The 20,656-nt window shown below is 32.9% G+C and overlaps 2 protein-coding genes across 2 annotated transcripts; one reads left to right on the top strand and one right to left on the bottom strand.

Annotated features, from left to right (window-relative positions):
* The first annotated feature begins 3,533 nt into the window (after positions 1 to 3,533).
* On the top strand, positions 3,534 to 9,979 carry LOC116767985 (collagen and calcium-binding EGF domain-containing protein 1-like). The gene is made up of 9 exons (XM_032658591.2): positions 3,534 to 3,862; positions 7,274 to 7,402; positions 7,592 to 7,740; positions 7,939 to 8,084; positions 8,243 to 8,396; positions 8,766 to 8,845; positions 8,910 to 9,079; positions 9,241 to 9,383; positions 9,766 to 9,979. Exons 1-9 carry the CDS (start codon positions 3,729 to 3,731, stop codon positions 9,957 to 9,959), a joined length of 1,299 nt encoding a protein of 432 aa, XP_032514482.2. The 5' UTR covers positions 3,534 to 3,728; the 3' UTR covers positions 9,960 to 9,979.
* A 267-nt stretch (positions 9,980 to 10,246) lies between these two features.
* Positions 10,247 to 12,902, bottom strand: LOC116767986 (coatomer subunit epsilon). Its single transcript, XM_032658592.2, has 7 exons — positions 12,763 to 12,902; positions 12,342 to 12,533; positions 12,086 to 12,177; positions 11,562 to 11,727; positions 11,044 to 11,155; positions 10,729 to 10,844; positions 10,247 to 10,441 (listed from the first exon to the last, which is right to left on the bottom strand). Exons 1-7 carry the CDS (start codon positions 12,862 to 12,864, stop codon positions 10,313 to 10,315), a joined length of 909 nt encoding a protein of 302 aa, XP_032514483.2. The 5' UTR covers positions 12,865 to 12,902; the 3' UTR covers positions 10,247 to 10,312.
* Positions 12,903 to 20,656: the final 7,754 nt, after the last annotated feature.

Raw genomic sequence — 20,656 nt, 5'->3', positions numbered from 1 at the left:
CAACGCGATGGACCCGGCACCCGCACGGTGGATTCGTGGAATGCTGAGAAGTTTCGTCTTATTAACATTAAGATCTATTTTCAATTATTTTTTTATTTAAACATGCTACAAATTACAATGACATACGCTAGTTTATAACTTACGATTTGCAGTTTGCTGCACAATCTGCTATGTACCTTACAACCAAAAACTATTTCGGCAAATAAACATTGTTATTAACTATTACTTATAAACAACGATTTATAAACATATTAATTTAAAAAGAATTAATTTCAAAAATAAAGAACAAAATTGTAAGACTATTCAACTTTATTTTTCTACTGATTTAGTATATTCTTAGCCACATGCTCAATTCTTATCAGAGGCGTTCTGTCACGATCATATATTCTATTCAACTAATATGCGACCTATATAGAATTCAATATTTAAGGCACAATAAAGTACCAAAAAATGATCATAATGGCTGTTGTAAAGTATTTCCGATCTTATTTTTGAAATTAGTAATAGAGACATCTGTTGGACATTAGTGGAAGCTTTTAAAAGTTTTCAATCATACAGCGTACAATTTTTTTTGACAGATGGCAGTTATATTATTTATTGAATTTTATTCCAAAAGCCATTGAAAATAAAAAGCTCTTTTATGACATACTTTCTAATTTCTTCTACCCGCGACTTTGTCTGTTTGGATTTAGGATTGGCAATAGAGAGAAATTGATAAAGATAATAATAAGGAATAAGTGTAGATGACTGACGAGAATAACTGTTGCCGTGATAATTGATCAGTTGAGAGAAAGAGAGGAATAAATCATATTTTTATACACATTTTAAATTTCAATTTTAAAAATTAAACTTTGTTTCAAACTTATTAAAAACTAAAGGGTTTAATTAGTACTGTATTTGAAAGTGTTTTTAATATACTATCCATACGTTTTTTTTTCATTTGATCTCTATATTTAACATTTCTATATCAGAAAATAAAAATAATCTTCACAAAAAGAAAATAACTTTTAGCGGTATTATTGTTATAATTTAAAAACGTCTTTTATTGAGTTCGTTTTGTCCACAAGGATGAAAACTTTTCAGAATTAACATTTTCCGTATATTTTTAATTATACTGACGACAATAACGTTATTAACACTTGCAGCTGAGAACTGAAAAAAATAGTAACATTGTGACGTCACACGAAATCGGGTCCGTTCGAAAACTATAGACGTACTTTCGATACTTTAAAAAAATTCTTATAATTCTTTAATTGCAACGAAAATAAAATAGAAATTTTGTTATAATACTTATATATCATCTTTTTTATTTCTCGAATTCCTATTGATTAAAATACAGTTATCAATTAGGATTGAACATTATTAATTTTCTGACATATCTTTGTGGATTTGTAATATATAGGATTATATAAATTAATTTTTAAGTGTCACATCTTAAAAGCTTAAAAAAAATTCGTAAGTGATGCTTGATGCTAACAACCTTTATCACTTACAGGGTAGAAAAATTAAATTCTGCCAAACTTACGACCTGGCGTCATTATAATCGGTTGAAGTTATTATATGATTATGACACAAGAATTTTATACATAATATTTAATAATAAAAAAAGACTAAGACAAAAGTTATTATAAATAGCTACACTTAGTACAAAATTCTATTATTAAAAAAATATATTAAAGTAAGTTAACTACTTATTTGACATTTGGGCAATTTGACTCTTGTTAAAACTATGTAGTTTTATAGAAATCATATACCTTTTCTCGTATTAATTTTTGATATATAATTAGTGGCAACTGCAGTCGCGAAGTGTAACTTATAGCGTCCGTATTTGTTTAAAATATATCTAAACATATATTTTTAATAGTTTGTTTGTATTTTAACCGTAGCTTGCCTCGTTGACTGGCCTATATCACAGTGGCTTCAGTGTGTCAATCGAGTGACCCTGAGCGGACTAGAGTAAACATACGCTATGACGTATTGCTGTAACCATTTGATATTATATTTTAAAGACAAAATTTAACTAAACATATACGCAAAATTCCTATTAACTAAATTAAAATTTTTAATGTTAATTTATATTTTTAACGCTTTTTTCAAAACGTTTTCGTTTTTTCTAAAAAAAGTAAAGTCGTTGACTTTTATAAATAATAATACGGTATTGCCATATTTTAAATATAATTGTTAATTATTACCACTGTGATATGGATTTCCATATCATATTTTAGATAAATGTATGGCGTCTGTCTAAAAAAAAATATTAAAAAATTCCAATTCATATACAACATCCAAATATTTTTACTTAATTATTTCTTAGAAATGGAGTTTCTACATAAAAATTTTAAACAGCGCCGTCCCTGACTAGAACCGAATTTTATTTTTGGAACGACGCTAGGCGAAGGCAGAGATGCCCAAACTAAAGATAATATTATATTTTAAAATGAACATTTATTATTTATATTTGCTTATAAAAGAGAGAGCAATATATTCTGCTCTCAAATATAATTACCTGATGAAAAGATTTATGTTACAGACGTGAGCTGCATTCATCATATACTACCTTTAAAACTTATCCTCATTATAATAACCTATCTTGTTTCAAATAAATTCAAAAAAAAAAATTAATATTTAATTTGGAATAGTATTAAATAACATAAGTCATATTGTTAATTATATTTATTCTTATTAACATTATGAGTACCTACTATGTACTAGTTGTAGCTGTCGACTTGGTCTACTTTTATAAATAATCTTAATAAAAATAAAAAATAAATAATTTTAAGAATATTTTATAAGTCTGTTATCAATTAAATTCTACATAATAATATTCCAATGCGGACGGACAGATAGCTTTTCTTATAAAGACATAAAGATAATATTAAAATTATTCTTAGTTGTTTATTAGACATCAATTAAGAATTACATTAATACAATGACTTTATTCAGTATGTTAATACGTTGCACTGAGCACGCAAATAAGTATGTCGGGTGTGTTCTCGTTGTGTTCACGATAGCCAAGAACTAAGAGGAAGCCTTGGATTGAAGGAAGAACCTCAATAATAAATAAATACATAATAATAGATTATAACAATAATTACTATATAATGAGGCTGGTTGATGTAATTTGACAAACAAATTTAGCAGTTTCATAGGTAAGATGTAACACAAAAACAGATGACTTTTTTTTCATTTTTATAAGTACTTTCCATATTAAATAGGAATAACGATAAAGAAAATAACGTTTAATAAAAAAAATGTTATTTAATTTTGGTGTAAAGGAACTTTTATTTATTTTTTATAAAGCACTCTGCATATCTTTTTCGTGAGGCCATCAATTTAACGGTGATTTTTTTTATTATACCTTTGTCCTTTAAAACAATATTAAGAATTTTTCTTAGCTTAATTTTCCCAAGCAATAGTATTCCAAGGTACAAATAGTATAATGGACACGCACTCAATACACTTAATATGAATTAGATGTCTGTACAAGCATATGTTACCATGCAAACGACCGAGGTGACATAGATTCTTAGTAATGGCAACAGTCAACACAAAAGAAGGCGGAAAAAACTAAATCACATACAATTAACAACAATAATGCAGCTTGCAATTCGCGAAGGACCGCGAGTGTTATCAGGAAGGAATATTTGATAAGCCCACACAGTGATGTGTAATATATGTATATTATAATAAAGATAGAGTGAACAGTTTGGGTAACTCTGGGTGAACGCATGTCGGCCGCAGTCACAATGCGCGCGCCGCTCGCACCGGCCTCGCTCCTCCTGACACATGCGCTCCTGGTACTCGGGCGACTACATGAAGGATACTACGCCGAGGACGGTTACCATGACGACGCCCTGGATGTGTGAGTTAACATTACCATTGTTATTACCTACCTACGTCTGCCGAAACACGCACGGAAACGGATGTTCGTGTGATGTATTTATAGTTTTTATTTTGTAATTTAATCGCCAGGAATCGATATGGAATAAAATATCCAGTCGAAATGTTTTACCCAATTCATCATATAATTATCCACTTAGTAGTCTTACTAATATAAAATAAGTAATATGTAATACATTCGAGTTTATACAAACCTATAATCATAAAATTTAGAAAAATGTTTAAATTTGCTTTTATCAAAATGTTTAATGAACAAAATAAAAACAATATTTTTTAAAATACACATGTGTATATAAAATGCCTTAAATAAATCAGTTTTATTAATAATTTCAATAAGAGCACCTTTATATAGGCTTACTGTAATTACGATGTATTCCAGTAACTCTATACGCGATATAATTAAAATAGTTCATTCATTAAGTACAATGTTCACCATAAACGCTTTTATCCAAGACTAAAAAAATGCATTCAAAAATGAATCTTACTCAATTAATATAGTATCGGTAGTCCCATTACCCAATTAATACGATCCAAGTAGTACACTATTAATATCGAAGGGCCCACATAGCCGTAATACAATTGCATCTTACAACATCTACAGAGCATTGAACTCGTTGCATTTTTCAAATTTCGAACAAGAGTCGTTTGTGAAGTGCCTTCATACTATATACTTGTTTATTTTTTTATTTCTGTGCTTTATTATCGCATAGTTTTTTAAGCGATTTTCATTTTTGTACATTTTACAAATATCAATTGTATACTGTGTTTCGTAAGCATTTGTTAATGCTTATTGATAATAAATAAGGAATATATGTATTTCGAACGTTGTTATAATAAGGATGAGGAAAAAGTTTACACGAATATTTAATCATTCAGACCGTTTACATATTTAAACATATATCTTTTCTTATTTAAATGAAAAAAAGTATTTTATATATTAATAAAAATGTGACGAGATGATATTAAAATATGAATGTCGAAATAAGAATGACGCTTGACAAGTTGTCATGTTCTAATCGGGTGACATGTCACTTTATTTCCTGTTTGGCAGACGTTCATAACGTTACGGCTTTCTTATAAACAGATTAATGGCGTGGTAGTGAAATTAATTTAATAATAAATATTTTGACATTTTCATAATTATAGTGTTTTATATTTTTGTAGTTTTTATTTATGTTTCATAAACGGACAATTCCTAAGTGTACAGTCCTGGCTAATGCAAACAATGTGTAAAAAGATATCAGTTGCGACGTCACTGTTTCCCAGTAGCAAGAGTAAATTAATTACTGATTAGATATAAGGACAATGTTTCATAACGTCAGGCGTCCGGCTGTTCATAGACTGAAAAAGCTTTATTCGAGATAAATTTTTTTTTATTACAATTCGCTGGGATCATATTTCATACCTACAACACAATATAATACATACATCATTTCGATATCTCGTCTCTTTTGTCTAAATATACTTGAGTTCTTCTAGTTCATTCTTAAAACAAAATGTAACAAACAAACAAACAAACAAAATTAAATAATAATATAATGAAAACAAGCATCTATGTACATATAAATTAAGGAATATAATATGGCTGATAGTAATCTAATATATGTATATATTTTTGTTATTTTCTACTAAATTTACATATTAGCTTTTGGTTTGGTAAAGGGTCACCTTAACGTGAATGTACTTTAAAATATTGAGTGCTCTATAGCAGACTTCAATAGTATTTTATGACAAATTACAATTACTTATTTATGATAAACGGAAATTGGTTGTTTTAAAACATTCTTTAAAAGTGAATTCAAAATAATAATAACGGGTGTTTAGGTGGTACAAGGTGAAAAGCCAAACTAGAGTCGAAATCCCAGCATTCCATGGATTCACTGTGCGAGTGCCGGGTCCATCGCGTTGCAGGGAGAGGAGCTTTAACAGTGCCTGAGACTTGTGACCCAGGTGCAGGTTTAAGGGGACCCTATTTAAAGCGCGTTAAACGCTCACCTCCACCGTCCAAGCTCCTCTCTCTACCTTAACAAATTTGAAACAAACCCACCAAGGCTGCCTTCGAAGTACGTTAGTTCGGGACAGGTCCAAGTCTTTTAGTAGGTTGTAGAGAGATTTAGCTGTTATACCTTTCGCTTCCAATACTACCGCGTTCAAATTTATGACGAACCTATTCCTAGTTTGTCAGTGATGTTGGTTTCGTTTGGAACCGTGAGCATAATGCGCCGATTAACAAAATTCGCGAAAACAGAAATATGACTGGTCTAGACGTCGACGCACAGAAATCCTCTGGGATTTTATATTAATAAACCTATTGATCGTTGGTTTGTTGTTATTTCTTTTGGCGCTCTGGCTACCGAAAGACTAACCGCTAAACGTATGATCTCTAAAACCCTATCGTGAGTCAACGTGAGTATTGACATCATTACCTTACACCCCACCAGCATTAGCCTTCAAGCAGATATAGCAATTTTTGCGGTATCTTTACCCCATCTTACTATGTGACCCTGATCAGGAAGATCGCATCCCTTAGAACGCTTTGAGATAAAATTTTAGCAGTGCTAGTGACCAATCATGAATTAAGGGGCGCCAGTTTAATGCTAATGGGATACAAAAATCTCCTATGTCGAACCACTCGTTCTGCATCTCTTAACTCATTGCATGGATCTTATATTTATCATTCTCGTCTTTCCGAATAAAAGACTTCAATATATCCGTATTTTGGGCCTTCTCACTTGATCCTAACCCTACTCTGATACTGTGTGCCCCTATCATAAACTGCTTATGCCATTAAAGCCTTGACTCTAGCTCTAGGGCATCTTTGTCTTTTGGTAGTGATGTAATGACGTCATCATGGTATTTCTCCAGGATGTCTCTTATAAACTCTTTAGTGTTTATAGAGCTCCGATGCTCCGATGGCGTTTTTTCATTCATCCTAAAACTATTTCGATTCCTGAGTAAGGCTGACGAATCCCAAACTATGACTTCAATACCTTTATGACGCTTGCGTCTAACTTGGATAAAAGGATTTTTTTTAAATCATAGACAAGTGGGGGTGGCCTGTGGAGTTAAAGGCCCGCCTCTCACACGTGAGGGCGCGGGTTCGAAACCTGGCAAGTACCAATGTGATCTTTTCATATGTACTTTCTAAAAGTATTTAGACGCCACTGACAGACGGTGAAGGAAAACATCGTGAGGAAACGTGGTCTTATTATTTCAAATTATAAGATTGAAATCGCCAACCCTTCTGGAGCAAGCGTGGTGATTAATGCTTTAACCTTCTCCATGTAAGAAGACGCCTTTGCTCAGTGGGCTCCGATAGTAGATTTGTCCGTAACAAATAGAATATTGTTAGTGTTCAAATTTTAATTCCCAGGGTGGACCTAGTCTCGGCCTGTCCTACAGACAGACTGCTTCGTACCAGAGAGACTTGTCACGTGGAAGGGGCTGACGTTCAGTGTATCACATTACACTGCTGTGAAGACTACAGTTACATCGCTGGACGGTGAGTGAGTCAGATCATATAATTTAATAAAACTATGAAGACTGAGACACTGTTAGATCACAACGTTAAATAAGTAAAAATGACGTAATATTTAATTAGATTACAATCCAAGAAACCCACATTTTTCCCTAAATGTTGGTCCATGGAATATTTGAATTGTAATTGTAGTAAATGACGTTTCTTCATCAGCTGTATCCGTAACTCTGTGGACGCGTGTAGTCTCCACCTGTGTGAGCAGGCCTGTGAGGTTCAGGAGCAGCGTGTGTGGTGTTCCTGTCACCCTGGGTACAGGTTCGACGCTGATAGTTACAATCGGAAAAGGCAGCCTTACTGTGTAGGTGGGTTATCTCGTCAAAGCCTATTTTGTGTGAGGAAGTTGTGTTAATGTTGCTGATACAATATTTTCTAAGGTGAAATATTTGCATTGCAGTAGTCTCCAAACAGATAATAATTCCTAATTCTTACTATTGTTTGTAGAAGTCTTCTTAGATGTTAGGAGTACTTAGGTAGCTACTGAATAAACATTCGTATTTCAGATATAGATGAATGCACCATCAATAATGGCGGCTGTGAGCATCGTTGTGTGAACGACCCCGGCGGTTTTCACTGTGAGTGTAACGCGCCGTATAGTGTCGGCATCGATGGAAGAAAGTGTGTACCGTCTGTGGCTGTCGGGATGCCGGTAAGAGTTGAAGTTTCACCCAGAAATGCTTACACTTAATAACATTTTTTATCCATATCTTACACGATGATATTTCTATGCCTCAGGTCATAGCAAAAAGTTTCTATAAGGTGATTTTATTGCTAAATAGCGATAATTATATGTTTTTATTACCATAGGAACCTTTGCCCCTCGTCCGAACATCTTCTCGGTGCTACGCTCCGTGTGACACCGTGTCCTGGCTCTCGCGGAAGGTGAAGCAGCTCAACGACCAGCTCCACAGCACGCAGGCTGCCTTGAAGAAGCTGTTAGAGAACCCCGTGCTGACAGAAGGTGTACTGTTCAATATTTACTATATTATCATTACCATTTGGGTTACCAGGATATAGTGGGGAAAGCGGTTATAAGATGACAATGTATATTGAACTTTTCACACATTTTTCGAATAACCGTACAATCTTGACTTAATAGTGGTTTATTGCGTTTTCAATATTAACTTTTATTTAATAAATCTGATTGAAAAAGAGAAATAAATAACCCACTACCTGTTCGCCTGTAATGCGACATGCGATATACTGACGAAGAAAATTTAAGGCGATGTAATAAAAGTATCACTAAAAAATTTTATATCATAATTAGTTTTTTAAAACATTACATTTTAAAAGTTAAGTCGGTGGTCAAACATTCGGTAAACATTTTCAGACAGGAGTTTCGCTTATCGAGTACTGGATTCCACGGCTCCCTTAGAGGGCGGCTACTGCCGGTGTGAGAGAGGTCCTCGTGTAAGTAAGCAAGGTGGAAGTACAACACTGGCACTCGCATTATGTAAACTTGAACTTGTTGTAGGGTCCCGCTGGCCCACCGGGGATGGAAGGCCCGAAAGGCGACCCGGGACAACGCGGGCCCCGAGGAGCTCGAGGTCCCAAGGGATCTTTGGACCTTATGCTGCTTTTACTAGCAGACATAAGACACGACATCCATAATCTTGAGGAAAGGGTTTATAAAGAAGGGGAACGGTGATTCATATATTCATTAGTCTCTTATAATAACTTGACTGATGGCAGTTTACATTAGAGCAGAACAAATATCAACGTTGTTTCTATTTTTTGTCTCGATTATTATATGATCTTTATATGTCATGCAATGTCAATTTGTTCAAAATCATTTTGTCTATCAGACCCGAACGCTTCAACCTTCAGAAGGCATGGCGTCGACAACGGAAGCAAGAAAACTTAGAGAAGGAAAATAGGACGGAAGAAGAACTAGAAGCTTACACCTCGCCTCCCGTCATTGAGGGGGCTGGAGACGTGACATCACGAGGTGAGAATGTTCTAGAAAGAAAAATTGTCCGTGGAGTTCCTCCGCGCGGAAGAAGTGCAACTTCGATATATTGGAATGAAAACAGGAAGAACATGATTTTTAAGGAATCGTTACTGTTCCTTTAGGACAAACTTTATTAACATTCCTTACGAGTCACAATTGATTGCCCGTGTGCGTTCGAGCGCCAAGATTTCCCCCTCCCTGTCTCTTTTTATCCCCCCCCCCCCCCAGTAACGTAAACCGTACGCAAACTACGCAAACTTGTTGGTAGTTTCTTAAGAAGTTGCACTTGAGTTATTAAATCAGAGGTCATTAACATCTGTTTGACCGTTAATACTTCAAGTTTCTGTTAAAAAAAATTTATTGTTTTTAACTCTATTAGGTCCCGATGGTGACAAGCCCGAGTCCGGCACCACCAGGGATAATGTCCATAATGAGGATAATCTGAAGAGCACGGAATCCTTGGACCTTGCGGACATGGACGAGAAGCTGCGGCAGATCAGACTCCTGGCGCAGTCCACCAGCACCGACGACGACGACGAGCCCGACGGAGACTACGACTACAGCTTCTACTAGGATTACATAAGTTATAAAGAGTTCACTTTTATTTCACACCCGTGAATCCCTTACATTTTAATAATGGAATGGAATTTTAATAGGAGAAAGAAACAGAATATAATATTTTAACAGAAAGAAAGAATAGAATATTTTGGCTGTAGGAGTTATTATCAGTAACGATTCAACAGCTTAAATAAGGTAAATCAGTCACCGACTAATAATAATCGGATGTCAGAACACAGACTATACGATATTTATATTTTTATCATTATTATAATTACAAATAGTGTAATGGAAACGAAGGGTTATAATTTCTAAATTATATTGAATCATACAATTATAGGTTTTATAACATCTCGATATAGTTTAATTTAGCTTGCAACAGAGGGTTGGTACTGCGCCGCCAGTCGTTTGAACTCGTTGGTCTTAGCGTTGTACTCCTTAGAGAAAGGATGGTCAGGATGCGAGTCCAAGAGCTGGGCGAAGTAACGAGCCGATACCTGACAATCATATTCACATCTTTATACTACTTTATATTCACCAGCTGCACATATAACTAAATGTGTCTTCGATAATTTACGATACTGGACATAGATGGCGTTATTTTGAAAAATTGAAACCTTCAAGTGTATGGTTACAGTGGCGCCTCTGGCGGAAATAACTGTTCTTTTTAGTTTATCACACAGCCTCTAGAGGTAGCCGTTTAAAATTCTACTCATTGACTATAAATGAATGTGTAGTGTGGGGTCGGAATGAATGTCAATCGATAAGAATACTTGTCAGTGACCTCGGGAGGTTTGCCGACGTGCGCGGCCGCGACCCCCAGACCCAACAACAACTCGGGCTGCTGGGGCAGGCGGGTCTGCGCTTCCGTCAACATCTGCTCCGCCTCATCCCACATACCTGGACAGAATAATGCAGCTTCAAATATATGGGAAAAAACTTATTAGTTATTAGGGTTTTTTTTTCTTAATATACTATGAAACATTAACATTCCATAGATTATAGAGAAATTTAAGTGGTATTCAGCCACGTGGGTGTCTAGTACCACATAAGACGCTCTCTTCCCCTAACTACCATCGACCATATTGAAACGAGGTACCTCTCGAGGCGGCCGCGGCGGCCCCTGCAGCTGCCGGCCCGGCCCCCAGCGCGCCGAGACGCTCCGACAGTTCCATTATACTGAAATGAGCATCCTGTACACCTGGACCACCCTGTAGATACATACATTTATGATTCACATTAATATTGAAATGACAGAAGTCAAGTAAATTACTTAACCTAGTGCCAATGATAAAAACTCTGTATCCGTTATGAATATAAAATAGATTTTCGAGGAATTTGAAAGTGTTCCCTTAAACATGTCATGATGGGTGATCGACTTAATGAATACTGATTATCATTAAAAATAATCAAGACATACAGTTGTAAACTGCTATATGCTGATCTTTGGGATGTTATATTTTTGTACTTATAATTTCATCAGTTCCTTAATTATTTTAATTTCCTTAACTTATTAGTATAGGAATAAAAAATTTACCAACAGCCATTACAGTATAAGTGATCTCAAACTGATATAGAATTAAGTAAGTCAAATTAATTTCTATCTCCTAGTTATACCTCTGACAAATTCAACCAGGCCTGAGCGAGCTGTGTCAGTGTACTGTCGTCTTCTATATCCTGCAACTTCTTGAGTTGCTTCCTGGCCAGGTCGGGTCGGTTCATAGCCAATAGGCATTGGAGACTGAATGCACGTAGCTCTAACGACTCCGCCTCGTGCAATATTCTATAAAATTATAAAAATATTGCTATAAATATTTTCCTAAACACATTTTTATTCACATGTCGTTCAAAAATTATTACAGTACCGTAACCTAAACCAATATGTATATAATTGTTTTACCGACACATTTTACCCTCTTTTTTAAGGACATTAGAAAAACTGTTGAATTTTTGATATAAAACACAATGGACATTTATGTAATAACTTAAGAATGTTATGGACAGTATCATACTATTGTACTTTTGACACATGCAATCTAAATCTCATCAATTTATTAATTTTTTTTACAATATTTGCTCTTTATATATATGATTAAGTTCTACAATACAGTATCTATATATAATACAGTTTAGATACACACTTGAGGGCAGCTTCATAATTATCCTCATGATAGTAAATTGTTGCGGCGACTATCAGAAACACTTCATTTGTTAGTTCCACTCCTTTTTGCACCTGAACATAGAAATGTCATTTAAGGACTTGTAAAACATTATTGCTATGATTTCAAGCTGTAAATGTGAAATTCTGAACGACAAAATATTTATTGGTGTTTCTTAATAGATATATTTATTTAAATATAATTATTAGTTAATATATTAACATAAGTTATTACAGACCCTTGCATCAATGTCAGCTACAATATTAGGCTTATTGGAATCAGGGGACAAATATTCAACCAACGTTTGCAGCGGCTGAAGCATCGGATCAGCATTTTTCAATTCTTGTAGGACAATACGGAAATTGTTCTGAGCTATGTACGATCTGTAGAGGAATGTGTCTCTCTGGAGGGCCACTTGCGGTGATGAGGGCTGCAAGAAAAAATATTTGAAAATTTATGTCTCTAGTGTTCTATAACTTAGTCGTGTAGGCTGTAACTCTTTAACTGAGTATATTAAAAACATAAAACATGTTTAAAAATTTCTAATATGATCAAAACAAATGTCAAACACGTCATGTATCCTCACCGGAACATGATTTATATTTCTCTTTAGTTGAAAAAATAATACTCAACTTTTGTAATATAAGTCATACACTAACCTTAACATTTTGGGCCTCGTTTATTGCTTGTTGATAATTCCCAACGTAGAATGCATTTTTAACATCGAACAATTCATCTACATCTTGTTGCTGACGTGCCATTTTGACAGCGAATGACGTTTAATTTTTTTTAATGGTGGGTCAGACACATTCGTTCGAAAATAATAAATGTGAGCGATTCATGTTGACGATGCTTATATATTAAATAATTATTTTATATTTCATATAGGGATAGTAATGTCTTATTATTTTTATCATTATCAATAACTACTGGGATAGTTCTTTAACGTATTTCTTAAATTAAAAGAAACTCTCAAATAAATAATTTCTAATCTAGATGGCGCTGGAAGGCTTTTTTAGCACCAAAATATTTAATGAATGTTAGACTTTTTCCATTTTCTTTAATGACGGGTAATATATTGACTTTTAATTTAGCAATAAACATTTAATATAAATGGTTCAATTAGTTAGGTAGTTCTCGAGAATTTACTTACAGACATATTTGGACTTTACAATAATATTTACTAATGGAGCCTTAAAAATTAAAATTAATAAAACCATTTATTATTCTTATTGGCCAGTTTTTATCTGTACTTCTTCAAAAATATAAGTGTTCATATAGTTATAAGGAATAAAAAAATATAGCGTAATTTAAATAGAGCGCCATCTATTATTAGATAAGAAAACATTATAGCAACAAGGGTTTACGTGTGATTTAGAGATTTTCAAAATTACAATCTAACCATTCCTTTAACTCAACACTAAAATCGAGTAATAGTGTTGTTTCCCGTTTGATAATACAGAAATACAAAATATCTTTAAATTATTCGCAATATATGTATTTTTTTTTAAATAAAAAAAAAATACTACCAAAAATATTATAATCTATCTTAAACACAATTCCCGACCTTTTAATTATAAATCAAACAAACCGATACATTCCTAACAGGTAATAAACATATATATTTATCGGTTCACTGAATTTTCCTCTTAATCTCCCTTGACAAGCAAGAAGATACCATCGATATATCTATATTATATAATTTTATTACGAATTTAATAATCAAATATTTACTCAATGTAAATAAATAAGATATTACTTTATTAAAATAATAAATTTTACAACATAATGTTCTACTATTTGACCTTATTTTAGTTATGTAAGAATTATATATATTAAATAACCACTATTGTTAATTCGCAGCTTCACAGACAAACCGACGACAGTAACATAAAAACAAAATATCTTTTATATATATTTTTTTCTAAAAATTCTTATGCTTCAGTGAATGGAAAGATTCAAACAGCTTTAATAAAACTCAGGTAAGTTGTGATTAAAATACAACAGATTCTATTATTTCCAAGAAATTTTATCTCTGTACTCAATGAACAATACGCACAAAGTACTCTTAATATCCAGGTAGATGTTTTAAAGAAACGTGAAAAGTTTTACAACGCAATACGATATTACAATGAAAGAGGATCTTGTTCTATTATTATTAAAAAAAAAATGAAATGTCAAAAGACTGCCAGCATGTTCGTACTTGCTACACATTGTCGGTCGGGTTTTAAAAACGTTGGTACCAACCAGTGTTGTCGCTTTAAAAAATAGTGGTTCTCTATTTAATTGTCTATTTTTATCTATGTCGCTTGAAAATTAATCGCTAATAAAACGAACTTTAATATTATTTTTGCGTTTGACAGATTTGATAAAGTTTTGATGTAATTTAAGAAAGTTACTTCATAATAAATAATATCTTAGAAACAATTTCATCGTATAGACTGCTGCAGATTTTTTCAAATTTATCAGATTTGAATGAATTCCAAAAAAATATTTTATCACGGCCACACATGGATCTTTGATTTCATAGTTCAAATTCTGTTTCTATACATTCAGTAGTTTAGAAACTATTACACGTCCATCACACAACACATCATGTTTTGTAAGCTTCTGTAATGAAAGTTGCTTGTAACTCGTCCTCAGGCCATCTTTGTCGAATACTTTTTTCTAACTCACTACAATATTTGCATTTATTATTTTAAAATGTCAATAAACTGTTTCTAAACTTATATTATTATTATTATTTCATTCACGGTGTTTGTTTCCCGTAAACGAAATCTCTCGGATCTTCGGATTAACACTTTAGTTAATTGTTTTATTATCTCGTCCATAAACTACTATCTTATCGTTTAACCAATATAAATTTTACAGGTGCCAATTTTCTTTGAAAGATTATTCTCATTTTACCAAATTACCTGAACCTGTCATGTCCTTTGTTCATTAAGATAAAGGACTTTAACCCTTTTCAACATATTACTTGCAACTAAATCGTCTTGGACATTATGACGATTCTTTAAATTTCGTCTCATGCGTTATACTTAATATAGGGCGGGAATAATCCGTTTGAATTAACTCGAATTGTCTTTCTACATAAAGACCTCATATATCAAATGGAAGACAATGTAAAAAACAAACAAAGACAAAAATGCCATTTAAAAATATTCGAATTTTGCTTTAATATAAACTTAAAGCCCACGTTTAGTGTACACAATAAGTATATATATATATATATATATATATATATATAAAGTTCTCGTATATATTATGTATGGAAATCTAACTAAAAGTTATTATTCCAAAAACACGGCCCGTTAACAAAACAGCGAGACAGACGACGCCGCGTCGAACATTGCTGTATTATTATATTTTAAAGTAGACCTCGTACAGTTCTCAAGCGTTCCCCTGAACGAAACCATCAGAAGCTAACTGTCAAGAAAATTATAAAGCTTGGTGAATGTAAGGCCCGGTGTGCGGTGCGCGGTGCAGCGACAGATGTTCGACGGGCCCTGAGAAAGGTCTCGAAAGCCAGCCCTTAGGGTCAATGCCTTTAGATTTTTGCGAATCTTATCGGGCCGAGGGTGAGATTTATGTTGTGGGAATTTGATTTAATTTTATTTTTTAAATGCCTCTAAAGTTTGATATTAGCCGGTAATAAATCAAAGGTAAAATGCGCGCCAATTTGCTACCACCGGCTGCCAGTATCCTTATGATTGGAGTATTTATTGTTTGGCCTTTAACATTATATTAATCTTAATGATATAAAAAAATATATAATACCATTGGAGGGAAAATGTATTCATAAAATGAATGCAAAGACGTCGACGATTTTTACATAGTTTTTTAGGTCAAAGATATGGTCCTTTTTTTTGTTGAGATTTAAAAAATTAAATGCATTGGAGCATAAATGACAATTATATTTAGAATGTTGATATAATATAAATAAATTTTATTAATTATCTGTACTTGAACATGATGTTTATTATGATTAAATTATTTATTCGCTAACTTATTCCAAATAAATAAAAAAAAATGGTTTTGTTCAAATGAAACATGATATCCTGCTAATGAAGGTTTAAGAGAAACATTGTTTGCAAGAATTGGTTCAAAGTTCAACGAACTTCAAGGGCTCCCCTTTGTCACAACCCTTACTTCAACCATGTATGGGGATGACGCTGAATCACTTCTGCCTTAAGTTTTATCCCATTTCCACACTAATACGGTTTTTCCTGATCTAATGTTGTATCAGATGAAGAGAATTTTTAATGTTGTTATAAATTACAAATAATATCAAATACGCTGCCGTTTGCATACTCAAGTAGCTTATTTTTTAGTTTTCATTTATTTTTTATTAACGTTTTGGCTTTCGAGTTTCAATAGTAGCTTTCTATTTAAAAAAGATTAGAGTGTTTAACGTAATTAATAAATATACTCATTAGAAAAATATTCAATAAAAAATGTATAAAGTTTTATTTAAATATTTTGTCATAATGTATAAACACAATTTTTTTTTTCATATATATACGTATTGAAAATTATTATATTGACAATTTTATAATATAGTTTGTTTACGTTTAATGCGTATGTTTGTCTGTGGTTACGAAGTTTATATTTTTATGGTTTTTAAATAAAATTTAAGCCTTTGATCCCCTGAGAGCGGGGACCCCGGCTCCCGAGACCAAACAATGTCGAGACTCGACGACTATTAAAAGATTGCGTTACTTTTAGAAAGTTTAGGAAATAATGGGCATCGGATAATTCAATCATTAGCTGAAAACTTCTTAGAAGATTAAGCATTTATACATTAAAATAAATAAAAGCTCTTATTATTATAATGTCGTTTTAAGTCTCCGAATTGGATTGTTTAAATAACAAGAGACGTATAAGTCTGTGATAGTTTTGAGCATTAATTTTCAGCGTCCGAGGAATTAATGCGACCGGAACATCATTTCCTATGCAATCAACAGCAAACCAAGAAAGTTCGGAACTTCGCGATACTGAGACTGATTCAGCATACGACATCCGCTCGTCTCGGAGGCGATCAAAAAAAATCTCCGGAGCACAATAGTGCGTCTCACATCTGCTATCCGCTTTATAAGCAGATGTTCTTAAGGGGCCGAGAAAAAATCCGTACCTGCTTAGTTTTGTTAAGTATCGTTGGTGTACTCAGCTCTTGAAGGGGCACCGTCTCTTCATGAGATTCTCGCCGCGTAATACACTTAATTTGTTCTCTATGTTTACTGCATGTATCTACACAGAACCTACCTACCTTCTATATGCTTTTCATTCTGACCCACATTCAACATTTCCACATGCTCATATCACAAATGTAACTTTTGTAATACACCGTGCTGTGTAACCCATTTATTTTATAACAATCCAGCAGTAATATACATTATCTTATAATTTTTTTATACATATGAATGTACATATTTATTTACATTATAAAATATGGCAAAGTGAGGTATATGAAATATTAAATGTCCCCTTATTTCTGAATTCTGGTCACCCCATAACTGGGAACAAACAACTGAACGTATTTCGACTACCTTTCCGTCGTTCATGATTGTGTTTACAACTACAGCCTACCTTTACATTATCATTGAACACAAAAGCTTCGTCACTTCTTAAACGTAGCCTTGTCTAGTTTTATTCTCGAATCGTGGCTTACAATATAACTCATTAAAAACTGATCTCTTTACAATGTGAAGACTGAATCAAAGACATAATATATTTGAATTAGTTAGTGCAACTTGTAGATATCTTTTTTGGACCTAATATTAAGTATTGCCAGGTATTGCCTTCATTAAAAATTTATACATTCCGCCAAAGCTTCGGTTTTAACCACACAACACTTCGGTTTCGTTTTTGTGTTTTCTGTTATATTATTAAAAAACTTATTGTGACTTTTAAATAATAACCCGGTAGTTTTATTATAAAAGAAATTTTTTTCAACAACAATGTTATGTTTCACATTAAAATAAATGTTTTCTTAACAACAAATCAAATCAAATATGTAAATTATCTTTCTATAGTATAAAATTAAAATATTAAACTTTAAATTGTATCTTGTAAACATTGTTCAACAAAATTTCTTAGAACTTTTTGGCCTTGAGATTAAATTCGTTCAGAAATACGACCTTCTGTGGCTCACTACTTTTGTGATTCAAATTTATCACAATAAAATCCTATCCTTTACACGTGACGCCGGCTGTATTTATCTCAACTTTAGTTTTTATTCCTGTAGCCTAGGGTTTTAAACATTTTATTATTCCTGCATTTAAATATCTGACTCAGGCCTTGTTTTTTTTAATGTGAAGTTTTTTTCTCTCGCCCGTACAACCCTTTTCTCTGTGAAGTACACTTTCATACTTAATAATAAATCTTGTTGCGGAAATATATTTCCAAGCGCGGCATTTTGTACTAAAATGTTTTTTAAAATACGTGCCAAATGGAATAATTTCCATGTGCTATGGTTCCTTGGGCATCACTTTTTATGGATTCTTTAAATATTATCTGTATCAATGTGGAGTATTATCTGTCTTATAAATGTAATATTCTTAGATGATATTATTGTTTTTTTTTTGTTTATTCTTAATTAAATATAAGATTAAAGGACGTAACAGGACAAAAAATTATAATAAATCTGAATATTGATTAAAATTACATAATTTGTTAAATATTTGAATAGCGGCTAAGCAAATCACAAGCAAAGTTTCAATATTGTTTTTTTAATATAATATTCTCTACTTACAAAACTCTGTACCCTTATTTAGGTTCCATATATTTTTCGGACTGCCTGTAATAGGTAGCCTGTATTTATTCTGGGACACATCTTGTATGCTAAATTTTATCTCGTTACTTCAGCTACGCCTCCATATTATATTAATACAGGTTTAGATTTTAATTTTAATATGTGGCAACACAGCTGCATTATAAATGTTAAGGTCAACTTTAATGGGATATTATTTCTATGAAATTGCAAGCTCTTAATTTTATTAAACTTTCAAGACTTTTATTATTACCTGTATATATTAATTACGTGCTTATATACCATAATATGGGTTAATTTGGCACACTTCCATTTATATACGTTTTCTTTCCAGCGAAATGGTTTTTTTTTTATGATTAGAAATAAATTTTTTATTTTAATAATCACGATGATCAAAACACGTATACGAGAATTAATATATTCGTTACATAGAAGGAGAAATACATTATACTGCAGTAATGTCTGTAACAGCAATTTTAAGTTGACATTTGAATTTTTCTCGCCAGTTGTCAATTGTTCAAGTTTGCACGAAATGTCATGTAAAAATATATATCACAAATGACATAATTAGTTAAATGAAGCTTATATTTTAAAATAGTTATTCTTTTGACAAGCCAGAATACTTAATCTGTAATGGCACTGAAAGAGATTTCTTTTCTAAACCGAATTCTGTTATTAAATGTTTGCTATAAGAAGAATTTTTTTTAAAACCTTAATTAAATGTATTAGTAAAACAAAATAAATAGACTGGCAAAATTATTGACATGTGGCTTTTAAAATGATTTCTTATTATTATTTTTGTACCCACTGTTTAACCTTCCACAACCAGCACCCCTGAATCATGAGAAACTTAAAGGGCTTTGTATTGTGCTCTGGTATTGTAATACTTAAGGTTATATATATTACGTTCGTGTTAATTCAATAAACGTTTGATTGTGAAAAAAAAATACTAAAAACTTTTATTATTATTACAACATCTATTATAACTTATTTTAATAAGGTTAAGGTTGTCGATGATATTAAAGTTTATATTTAAATATTTTATGATTGCTTTGTGTATTTTTTGTTAAGAAACTTCGTCTGTTTATGTTCTTCGAACTACTGTTGAAGGTTTTCGAGGATTTTTTAAACCAGCGATCGATTAGCGGAACCTATAATGGACAACCATCCAGAAGAAAATAAAAAATTTAGTGACGGGAAAAAGGTTTTGTTATAATTTTATGAAATTTATTAACATTATTATTTTAGTGAAACGTACAGATATTTCAAATTTATTTTCCTTCTTCCAAAAGAAACCACTTCCTTAGTCATAATTGAGTAATGTTTTTGCATGTTTTTGATTATGTTTGAAATGATCTTAGTACCGAGAGGTCCACATACTAATCAATGGATGGTGTGTAGGTATGTCGTGTTATAGTAAGGATACACGCGACATATGACAAGTATAGCCTTATGAAGCTTAATGTTAGATGTAAAGTAATACATTATGTTGTGTACTGTGAAGTACGGGATTCTTTAATAGGACTATGAGTCGCTCGACTGAGTTACAATTAATCGGTTTACTTAATACCGGTCGGTGAAATAATTACCTGTGATGTGCCAAGCGTGAGTCGGCTCGTCTGTGGGAGCAGGGCGGGCGGAAGCTGCGTCGCATCCCGGTGCAGCGCCACCTCCACCCGGCGGCACCCTCGCCCCACCCCGCCGTCGCCCGCAGCACCCCCCGGCCCCCACACCACCGGGGACTGCGCCCCCCCACACGCAAGGCGCGTGCGCCCGCCGGCCGG

The sequence above is a fragment of the Danaus plexippus genome, chromosome 19, assembly GCF_018135715.1.
Source record: "Danaus plexippus chromosome 19, MEX_DaPlex, whole genome shotgun sequence".
Taxonomy (NCBI): Eukaryota; Metazoa; Arthropoda; class Insecta; order Lepidoptera; family Nymphalidae; genus Danaus; species Danaus plexippus.
This window is presented reverse-complemented; position numbering and strand designations above follow the sequence as displayed.